The sequence below is a fragment of the Dendrobates tinctorius genome, unplaced genomic scaffold, assembly GCF_039654945.1.
Source record: "Dendrobates tinctorius isolate UK_male_01 unplaced genomic scaffold, ASM3965494v1 ptg000651l, whole genome shotgun sequence".
Taxonomy (NCBI): domain Eukaryota; kingdom Metazoa; phylum Chordata; class Amphibia; order Anura; family Dendrobatidae; genus Dendrobates; species Dendrobates tinctorius.
The window spans coordinates 39888-52149 of NW_027362302.1; the positions used below are offsets into that span (position 1 = coordinate 39888).

At 49.2% G+C, this 12262-nt stretch overlaps 1 protein-coding gene across 1 annotated transcript in view; it reads left to right on the forward strand.

Annotated features, from left to right (window-relative positions):
- LOC141079311 (calcium-transporting ATPase type 2C member 2-like) overlaps positions 1–12262 on the forward strand; it is a 61182-nt gene that overhangs the window by 30732 nt on the left and 18188 nt on the right. The window contains exons 8-9 of the mRNA XM_073565311.1: positions 2239–2388; positions 11526–11594. Coding sequence (XP_073421412.1) covers positions 2239–2388; positions 11526–11594 — 219 coding nt within the window. The remainder of the gene's footprint in view (positions 1–2238; positions 2389–11525; positions 11595–12262) is intronic.

Below are 12262 nucleotides of genomic sequence, written 5' to 3' on the forward strand. Positions count from 1 at the left end.
TCCTGCACATGATCAGGGTGGTAGTCATCACCCCCCGTCCTGCACATGATCAGGGTGGTAGTCATCACCCCCCCGTCCTGCACATGATCAGGGTGGTAGTCATCACCCCCCAATGTGGCTGAGTCTACAAGCGAACAGCAGACAGCTTTACCCGTGTGTTATCCCCACATACTGGCGAACCGCAAGTCCCAGCGATGCTTGAAGCATGTCAGCTGCTAATAGTTATTCTCTGGGCCCGACACACCTGCTATCAGGCTTTATCAGGACGTCAGAGGCAGTGGGAGAGCTGCAGAGGACAGGGGCAGAGGACAGGGACAGCTCAGGAGGAGCCTGAGAGCTCCGAGAACAGGGGCAGCTCAGGAGGAGTGGGAGAGCTCCAGAGGACAGGGGCAGCTCAGGAGGAGCGGGAGAGCTCCAGAGGACGGGGACAGCTCAGGAGGAGCGGGAGAGCTCCAGAGGACGGGGACAGCTCAGGAGGAGCCGGAGAGCTCCAGAGGACGGGGACAGCTCAGGAGGAGCCGGAGAGCTCCAGAGGACGGGGACAGCTCAGGAGGAGCCGGAGAGCTCCAGAGGACAGGGGCAGCTCAGGAGGAGTGGGAGAGCTTCAGAGGACGGGGACAGCTCAGGAGGAGCCGGAGAGCTCCAGAGGACGGGGACAGCTCAGGAGGAGCCGGAGAGCTTCAGAGGACGGGGACAGCTCAGGAGGAGCCGGAGAGCTCCAGAGGACGGGGACAGCTCAAGAGGAGCCGGAGAGCTCCAGAGGACGGGGACAGCTCAGGAGGAGTGGGAGAGCTCCAGAGGACAGGGGCAGCTCAGGAGGAGCCGGAGAGCTTCAGAGGAAGGGGAGCCGGGGACAGCTCAGGAGGAGCCGGAGAGCTCCAGAGGACAGGGACAGCTCAGGATGAGTGGGAGAGCTCCAGAGGACAGGGGCAGCTCAGGAGGAGTGGGAGAGCTCCAGAGGACAGGGGCAGCTCAGGAGGAGCCGGAGAGCTCCAGAGGACGGGGACAGCTCAGGAGGAGCCGGAGAGCTCCAGAGGACGGGGACAGCTCAGGAGGAGCCGGAGAGCTCCAGAGGACGGGGACAGCTCAGGAGGAGCCGGAGAGCTCCAGAGGACGGGGACAGCTCAGGAGGAGCCGGAGAGCTCCAGAGGACGGGGACAGCTCAGGAGGAGCCGGAGAGCTCCAGAGGACGGGGACAGCTCAGGAGGAGCCGGAGAGCTCCAGAGGACGGGGACAGCTCAGGAGGAGCCGGAGAGCTCCAGAGGACGGGGACAGCTCAGGAGGAGCCGGAGAGCTCCAGAGGACGGGGACAGCTCAGGAGGAGCCAGAGAGCTCCAGAGGACAGGGGACAGCTCAGGAGGAGCCGGAGAGCTCCAGAGGACAGGGGGCAGCTCAAGAGGAGCCGGAGAGCTCCAGAGGACAGGGGGCAGCTCAAGAGGAGCGGGAGAGCTCCAGAGGACAGGGGGCAGCTCAAGAGGAGTGGGAGAGCTGCAGAGGACGGGGGGGGCAGCTCGGAAGAAGCTGGAGAGCTCCAGAGGAGGGGGGGGTATAGATTGGGAGAAGCTGGAGAGGCTGGGGGGGGGGAGGTGGGGTGGTAGCTCAGGAGGAGCGAGAGAGCTGCAGAGGACGGGGCACCTAGTGAGGAGTCCTGTGATCATATATGGAGGTGTATATAAAGCCACTGACGCCATCACAAGACTCATCAGATCTTTATCTCATTATTACATGGTGTCCTGTTAGCCCGGGACGTTGTATTACAGTACAGGACATTATATTTTTTCTGATTGGCCCAATGATCCCAACCCCAGAGTTCTGTAATGGTTGCCTGTTCTGGCCGCCACGTTCAGGACGCACGTGGTCAAGGTCATGGCTGTTTGCGTCCGCCCGAGTCTCGGTGCCACATGAAGGTATTTGTAGCCGTCCCTCCCCCCGTGTCAATAAGGGAAAGCAAATAATAGAACATAAATTGAGTTTTACCTGCAGTGTGAGCGGAGAGCGGAAGCTCCCGGACTGTCGCCATCTGCCCTCTCCCCGCAGCGCTGGTTTGCTGAAGTCAGGACATCCTAGCGGTTATCAGCACCTCAGTCCCCAATCATCATAATAAACTGTACAGAATCCGACCTCATAATCCTGATCAGAACTGCAGCCTTGTGGAATGGGGGGGACTACAAAGCCCACAATAACCCGACCTGCGACCCCCCATGCTGCAGACTTTTAACACTTCCTTTCTCTCATCAGACGACTGATCTTCTAGTGGATGAATCCAGTTTTACTGGCGAGACAGAACCATGCAGCAAAACGCACGGATCCGTGGACGTAGCGAGCGGCCTCAGCACCCTGAGCAACATCGTCTTCATGGGCACGCTGGTCCGATACGGGAAAGGGAAGGTAAGAGTGTCATGAAATGGGGTTTGAGGTTGCCCCCTAGTTGTCAGGGATTTATTATATCCCACTTTGTAGTTCCGATTTCAGAACTTGCTGCTCTCTGGCGCCCCCCCCTTACCCTCAGGTCAGTCTGGGAACTACACCTAGGATAAGTAGTCACCAGAAAGGCTGCCTTGCCGTGTACTGGCTATTGGGCCCTCTCCAGTGAGGGTGGTATGTATGTCCCCAGACCCAGGGCGGGTAACACACACACAAAACCTCCTTTCCCTTCACTGCCAGACTCTCCCAAATCCCCACAACATTTTGCTGCGATCAGCTCCTCATTCTAGAGTAAAATCAATATTGGGTCAGGAGCCAACCCAAATGGTAGCGTAAATTTAGCACGGAGGACGTGACTGTACGTTACAGAGCAAGGAAAACGAAACTAGTAAATTTTTACAGATTTACTCCAGAAAATATAGGCAGTGTTTACAAAAATATAAAAGATGTTACAAACGACACAAGATACAGTATATACAAATAATTAGAAAATAACATGGATTAAAATATGAAACTTACAGATCTCAGTCAATGGCATGCCATGTGGAGGAGGGGGCAGGGGCACCTTCCCCAAGGGAAAATGGTCTATCCGCACAGCTTCCTAGCTGGCACCCCGGGCAAATGACACCGCTTTGTCTGGGTCTACGAGCTTTATACCTTTTGCCCAAAACTAAGGGTCTTCTGTTATGATTCGGTCACCGAGGAGGATTACTGGGGAATTGGCTAAGCAACCAGGAAACCAGAAAGGTTGGCAACTGAGCGGATTGCAGACCCCTAAACCTGACAACACAACTAGCATTAGCCGTGGGATGTGCCTATGATGCCCTAGACGCCTCGACACAACCAAAGAGTTAACTAAGCCTAAAGCAAGAAAAGGGAAAGCTAAACTGCCCCGGAGTAGAACCCCAAAGGAATAGATAGCCCCCAAAAATATATTGCTGGTGAGACAAGAAGAGGCACAAACACAGGCAGAAAATAGAGTAAGCAAATGATGGGGCCCACACTGTCTAGACAGGATAGGAAAGGAAAGACACTGTCTGCAATCACGCAAAAACCCTAAAAAATCCAACATGTCTGATAAACAAAAAAAACACTGAGGTCTCACGACCTCTCCCCCACTAGATCAGCATTCTGGTGTGAACTGGAAGCAAAACAAAAGATACTGATATAACAGGGAATTAGCAATACTGAACAGAATGACATAAGCTGTGACATATGAGCGGGGTCCAGCACAAATCCCAGCATGGAATAATGCTGAACCCACACAGCAAAGCAGAAAGCAGAGAAAGGCAAAACCTATATCAAATGCAAAAGATTCCAGCAAAGAAATAACTTATCTGAAAGATGCAAGACCAAGGAGGGGAAAAAGCAGACTTCTCGATTCACAGGAAGACAAACAAATCACCAGCAGCAACTGAAGTAAGCTTACTCACTTAAATCCTCCCAGTCTGTAACCCCTGACTTCCAATCATCGTCTTCAGGTGATAGATTTCCATCAACACGGCCAGCTCCAGTACCCACAGCGACCACCAGAGGGAGCCCCGACTCAGAAGTCAGATAAAGAGAGTTCACAACAGTCTTCACCCTGGTTACGCCCCTTTTAGAAAGTTATTAAGAAACTACTATTTGTCATAACTCTGGGTGGAAACCTCGCAAATGAGACGACAGGGTTATTTTTCTTAGTGCAAAATTACCTTTCTTTTGACACCAAACATGGCATATCTATGTATCACTGGGAGACAGGTACCCGTTTCTTAGATTCTGGTGAGCGTGGAGAATAGCTTTAATGATGTAGATCTCAAAAAATATAAGATTCCTGCTTCAACGATTATTCTGTGTTATTATATTCGTGTTTGAATAGACAAAGGAAAATGTGCTTCTAACCTTGTACTTCCGGCTTGAGCTGGTCATACCAGGGTCTCACGTTACACAAAGCTGGAGTAGCTAGAGTGAGAGGGTGAAGAGAGTGCAGCTGCGAGAAGAGAGTGCAGCATGAGGGGTTCAGTGTTAACTGCACAACCTAATGGGGGATGGGGCAGCATGTCAAACCCAGTAGATGCAGCGGAAAGTCCTGGAGGGGTAATCGAAACCATGGAAAATGGTTCATAATTTCCTGACAAAGAGGCAACCACACTACCCCTTCACCAGAGATCAGCGGTGACATCACTGAGAATGCCTCCTATCCATCACCAGAGATCAGCAGTGACATCACTGAGAATGTCTCCTATCCATCATCAGAGATCAGAGGTGACATCACTGAGAATATCTCCTATCCATCACCAGAGATCAGAGGTGACATCACTGAGAATGTCTCCTATCCATCACCAGAGATCAGAGGTGACATCACTGAGAATGTCTCCTATCCATCACTAGAGATCAGAGGTGACATCACTGAGAATGCCTCCTATCACTAGAGGTCAGCGGTGACATCACTGAGAATGCCTCCTCTCCATCACTAGAGATCAGCAGTGACATCACTGAGAATGTCTCCTATCCATCACCAGAGATCAGAGGTGACATCACTGAGAATGTCTCCTATCCATCACCAGAGATCAGAGGTGACATCACTGAGAATGTCTCCTATCCATCACTAGAGATCAGAGGTGACATCACTGAGAATGCCTCCTATCCATCACCAGAGATCAGAGGTGACATCACTGAGAATGTCTCCTATCCATCACCAGAGATCAGAGGTGACATCACTGAGAATGTCTCCTATCCATCACTAGAGATCAGAGGTGACATCACTGAGAATGCCTCCTATCACTAGAGGTCAGCGGTGACATCACTGAGAATGTCTCCTCTCCATCACTAGAGATCAGCAGTGACATCACTGAGAATGTCTCCTATCCATCACCAGAGATCAGAGGTGACATCACTGAGAATGTCTCCTATCCATCACCAGAGATCAGAGGTGACATCACTGAGAATGCCTCCTATCACTAGAGGTCAGCGGTGACATCACTGAGAATGCCTCCTATCCATCACTAGAGATCAGCGGTGACATCACTGAGAATGCCTCCTATCACTAGAGGTCAGCGGTGACATCACTGAGAATGTCTCCTATCCATCACTAGAGATCAGAGGTGACATCACTGAGAATGCCTCCTATCACTAGAGGTCAGCGGTGACATCACTGAGAATGCCTCCTATCCATCACTAGAGATCAGCGGTGACATCACTGAGAATGCCTCCTATCCATCACTAGAGATCAGAGGTGACATCACTGAGAATGCCTCCTATCCATCACTAGAGATCAGCGGTGACATCACTGAGAATGTCTCCTATCACTAGAGGTCAGCGGTGACATCACTGAGAATGCCTCCTATCCATCACTAGAGATCAGAGGTGACATCACTGAGAATGTCTCCTATCCATCACTAGAGATCAGCGGTGACATCAGAGAATGTCTCCTATCCATCACTAGAGATCAGCGGTGACATCAGAGAATGCCTCCTATCCATCACTAGAGATCAGCGGTGACATCACTGAGAATGCCTCCTATCCATCACTAGAGATCAGAGGTGACATCACTGAGAATGCCTCCTATCCATCACCAGAGATCAGAGGTGACATCACTGAGAATGCCTCCTATCCATCACTAGAGATCAGAGGTGACATCACTGAGAATGTCTCTTATCACTAGAGATCAGCGGTGACATCACTGAGAATGCCTCCTATCCATCACTAGAGATCAGAGGTGACATCACTGAGAATGCCTCCTATCCATCACTAGAGATCAGAGGTGACATCACTGAGAATGTCTCCTATCCATCACTAGAGATCAGAGGTGACATCACTGAGAATGCCTCCTATCCATCACTAGAGATCAGAGGTGACATCACTGAGAATGCCTCCTATCCATCACTAGAGATCAGAGGTGACATCACTGAGAATGCCTCCTATCCATCACTAGAGATCAGAGGTGACATCACTGAGAATGTCTCCTATCCATCACTAGAGATCAGAGGTGACATCACTGAGAATGCCTCCTATCCATCACTAGAGATCAGAGGTGACATCACTGAGAATGTCTCCTATCCATCACCAGAGATCAGAGGTGACATCACTGAGAATGTCTCCTATCACTAGAGATCAGCGGTGACATCACTGAGAATGTCTCCTATCCATCACTAGAGATCAGAGGTGACATCACTGAGAATGTCTCCTATCCATCACTAGAGATCAGAGGTGACATCACTGAGAATGTCTCCTATCACTAGAGATCAGCGGTGACATCACTGAGAATGCCTCCTATCCATCACTAGAGATCAGAGGTGACATCACTGAGAATGTCTCCTATCCATCACTAGAGATCAGAGGTGACATCACTGAGAATGCCTCCTATCCATCACTAGAGATCAGAGGTGACATCACTGAGAATGCCTCCTATCCATCACTAGAGATCAGAGGTGACATCACTGAGAATGTCTCCTATCACTAGAGATCAGCGGTGACATCACTGAGAATGCCTCCTATCCATCACTAGAGATCAGAGGTGACATCACTGAGAATGCCTCCTATCCATCACTAGAGATCAGAGGTGACATCACTGAGAATGTCTCCTATCCATCACTAGAGATCAGAGGTGACATCACTGAGAATGCCTCCTATCCATCACTAGAGATCAGAGGTGACATCACTGAGAATGCCTCCTATCCATCACTAGAGATCAGAGGTGACATCACTGAGAATGTCTCCTATCACTAGAGATCAGCGGTGACATCACTGAGAATGCCTCCTATCCATCACTAGAGATCAGAGGTGACATCACTGAGAATGTCTCCTATCCATCACTAGAGATCAGAGGTGACATCACTGAGAATGCCTCCTATCCATCACTAGAGATCAGAGGTGACATCACTGAGAATGCCTCCTATCCATCACTAGAGATCAGAGGTGACATCACTGAGAATGCCTCCTATCCATCACTAGAGATCAGAGGTGACATCACTGAGAATGTCTCCTATCACTAGAGATCAGCGGTGACATCACTGAGAATGCCTCCTATCCATCACTAGAGATCAGCGGTGACATCACTGAGAATGTCTCCTATCCATCACTAGAGATCAGAGGTGACATCACTGAGAATGCCTCCTATCCATCACTAGAGATCAGCGGTGACATCACTGATAATGTCTCCTATCCATCACTAGAGATCAGAGGTGACATCACTGAGAATGCCTCCTATCCATCACTAGAGATCAGAGGTGACATCACTGAGAATGTCTCCTATCCATCACTAGAGATCAGCGGTGACATCACTGAGAATGCCTCCTATCCATCACTAGAGATCAGAGGTGACATCACTGAGAATGCCTCCTATCCATCACTAGAGATCAGAGGTGACATCACTGAGAATGCCTCCTATCCATCACTAGAGATCAGAGGTGACATCACTGAGAATGTCTCCTATCCATCACCAGAGATCAGAGGTGACATCACTGAGAATGCCTCCTATCCATCACTAGAGATCAGAGGTGACATCACTGAGAATGCCTCCTATCCATCACTAGAGATCAGCGGTGACATCACTGAGAATGCCTCCTATCCATCACTAGAGATCAGAGGTGACATCACTGAGAATGCCTCCTATCCATCACTAGAGATCAGAGGTGACATCACTGAGAATGCCTCCTATCCATCACTAGAGATCAGCGGTGACATCACTGAGAATGTCTCCTATCCATCACTAGAGATCAGAGGTGACATCACTGAGAATGCCTCCTATCCATCACTAGAGATCAGCGGTGACATCACTGAGAATGTCTCCTATCCATCACTAGAGATCAGAGGTGACATCACTGAGAATGCCTCCTATCCATCACTAGAGATCAGAGGTGACATCACTGAGAATGTCTCCTATCCATCACTAGAGATCAGCGGTGACATCACTGAGAATGCCTCCTATCCATCACTAGAGATCAGAGGTGACATCACTGAGAATGCCTCCTATCCATCACTAGAGATCAGAGGTGACATCACTGAGAATGCCTCCTATCCATCACTAGAGATCAGAGGTGACATCACTGAGAATGTCTCCTATCCATCACCAGAGATCAGAGGTGACATCACTGAGAATGCCTCCTATCCATCACTAGAGATCAGAGGTGACATCACTGAGAATGCCTCCTATCCATCACCAGAGGTGACATCACTGAGAATGTCTCCTATCCATCACTAGAGATCAGCGGTGACATCACTGAGAATGTCTCCTATCCATCACTAGAGATCAGAGGTGACATCACTGAGAATGCCTCCTATCCATCACTAGAGATCAGAGGTGACATCACTGAGAATGCCTCCTATCCATCACTAGAGATCAGAGGTGACATCACTGAGAATGTCTCCTATCCATCACTAGAGATCAGCGGTGACATCACTGAGAATGTCTCCTATCCATCACTAGAGATCAGAGGTGACATCACTGAGAATGCCTCCTATCCATCACTAGAGATCAGCGGTGACATCACTGAGAATGTCTCCTATCCATCACTAGAGATCAGAGGTGACATCACTGAGAATGTCTCCTATCCATCACCAGAGATCAGAGGTGACATCACTGAGAATGTCTCCTATCCATCACTAGAGATCAGCGGTGACATCACTGAGAATGCCTCCTATCCATCACTAGAGATCAGAGGTGACATCACTGAGAATGTCTCCTATCCATCACCAGAGATCAGAGGTGACATCACTGAGAATGTCTCCTATCCATCACCAGAGATCAGAGGTGACATCACTGAGAATGTCTCCTATCCATCACTAGAGATCAGCGGTGACATCACTGAGAATGCCTCCTATCCATCACTAGAGATCAGCGGTGACATCACTGAGAATGTCTCCTATCCATCACCAGAGATCAGAGGTGACATCACTGAGAATGTCTCCTATCCATCACTAGAGATCAGAGGTGACATCACTGAGAATGCCTCATATCCATCACTAGAGATCAGAGGTGACATCACTGAGAATGCCTCCTATCCATCACTAGAGATCAGAGGTGACATCACTGAGAATGTCTCCTATCCATCACTAGAGATCAGCGGTGACATCACTGAGAATGTCTCCTATCCATCACTAGAGATCAGAGGTGACATCACTGAGAATGCCTCCTATCCATCACTAGATATCAGCGGTGACATCACTGAGAATGTCTCCTATCCATCACTAGAGATCAGAGGTGACATCACTGAGAATGTCTCCTATCCATCACTAGAGATCAGAGGTGACATCACTGAGAATGTCTCCTATCCATCACTAGAGATCAGCGGTGACATCACTGAGAATGCCTCCTATCCATCACTAGAGATCAGAGGTGACATCACTGAGAATGCCTCCTATCCATCACTAGAGATCAGCGGTGACATCACTGAGAATGTCTCCTATCCATCACTAGAGATCAGCGGTGACATCACTGAGAATGTCTCCTATCCATCACTAGAGATCAGAGGTGACATCACTGAGAATGCCTCCTATCCATCACTAGAGATCAGAGGTGACATCACTGAGAATGTCTCCTATCCATCACTAGAGATCAGAGGTGACATCACTGAGAATGTCTCCTATCCATCACCAGAGATCAGCGGTGACATCACTGAGAATGTCTCCTATCCATCACTAGAGATCAGAGGTGACATCACTGAGAATGTCTCCTATCCATCACCAGAGATCAGAGGTGACATCACTGAGAATGCCTCCTATCCATCACTAGAGATCAGAGGTGACATCACTGAGAATGCCTCCTATCCATCACCAGAGATCAGCGGTGACATCACTGAGAATGTCTCCTATCCATCACTAGAGATCAGCTGTGACATCACTGAGAATGCCTCCTATCCATCACCAGAGATCAGAGGTGACATCACTGAGAATGCCTCCTATCCATCACTAGAGATCAGAGGTGACATCACTGAGAATGCCTCCTATCCATCACTAGAGATCAGAGGTGACATCACTGAGAATGCCTCCTATCCATCACCAGAGATCAGCGGTGACATCACTGAGAATGCCTCCTATCCATCACCAGAGATCAGAGGTGACATCACTGAGAATGCCTCCTATCCATCACTAGAGATCAGAGGTGACATCACTGAGAATGCCTCCTATCCATCACTAGAGATCAGAGGTGACATCACTGAGAATGCCTCCTATCCATCACTAGAGATCAGAGGTGACATCACTGAGAATGCCTCCTATCCATCACCAGAGATCAGAGGTGACATCACTGAGAATGTCTCCTATCCATCATTAGAGATCAGAGGTGACATCACTGAGAATGCCTCCTATCCATCACTAGAGATCAGAGGTGACATCACTGAGAATGCCTCCTATCCATCACTAGAGATCAGCGGTGACATCACTGAGAATGTCTCCTATCCATCACCAGAGATCAGAGGTGACATCACTGAGAATGCCTCCTATCCATCACCAGAGATCAGCGGTGACATCACTGAGAATGTCTCCTATCCATCACTAGAGATCAGAGGTGACATCACTGAGAATGTCTCCTATCCATCATTAGAGATCAGAGGTGACATCACTGAGAATGCCTCCTAGCCATCATTAGAGATCAGAGGTGACATCACTGAGAATGCCTCCTAGCCATCATTAGAGATCAGAGGTGACATCACTGAGAATGCCTCCTAGCCATCACCAGAGATCAGAGGTGACATCACTGAGAATGCCTCCTAGCCATCACCAGAGATCAGAGGTGACATCACTGAGAATGCCTCCTAGCCATCACTAGAGATCAGAGGTGACATCACTGAGAATGCCTCCTATCCATCACTAGAGATCAGCGGTGACATCACTGAGAATGTCTCCTATCCATCACTAGAGATCAGAGGTGACATCACTGAGAATGTCTCCTATCCATCACTAGAGATCAGAGGTGACATCACTGAGAATGTCTCCTATCCATCATTAGAGATCAGAGGTGACATCACTGAGAATGCCTCCTATCCATCACCAGAGATCAGAGGTGACATCACTGAGAATGCCTCCTAGCCATCACTAGAGATCAGAGGTGACATCGTGGATATTAATGTCGGATCTTCGTAGATTTCTCGCTTTTCTCATTTCTTGATCTTCCTTTTCAGGGAATCGTCATTTGTGTCGGGGAGAAGTCTCAGTTCGGTGAAGTGTTTAAGATGATGCAGGCGGAGGAGGTTTGTGCAGATTTTCTTGCTTCTTAATGCCTTTTAAGAATACAGGGATTCCTGAGATATGATGCAGGAACAGACAATCTCGCAGCAGAGCTTGTGCCGTAGTGTGGGGTATGTAGTGAACCGTTTGTGGCTGCACATAATGTTGCGCCTGTGCTGTAGGTGTCTCATGTATTGTTGTCCCCCTGTAGTACCTGACGTTCACCATGTATTGGGGAAGATGGTCGGGGTACACCTGGCTCCTCCAGGTTTCCTTATCTCGGGGTTCGATCATCCCGCTGTCTGGTTGCAGATAACACTGTAACAATGTTTTGCCTGATACAAGTCTCATCGTTTATTGTCGATGTCTCGTACTCTCCATTCTACCGTCCCGTCATTGTTCCAGGCTGACGGTCTGCTCAGTACATGGTAGATGTCAGGTACTACGAGGGACACATTGTTACCTACAGCGCAGTCACGCCATTATGTGCAGCCACAAGCTGCACACCACATACCCCCCCTTTCGGCACAAGCTCTGCGCCGTCTGTTCCTCCGGCTTCTCTGTAGTTATTACTGTTTTTATGTCTTTTAGTCAATAAATCTTGAGCGTATAATCTTTGTTTCTTGGAGGATCCTCTTCTTCTGTAGGTCTCTCTACAATCACGGTCCTCCGTGTTACTCTTTAGGGCATT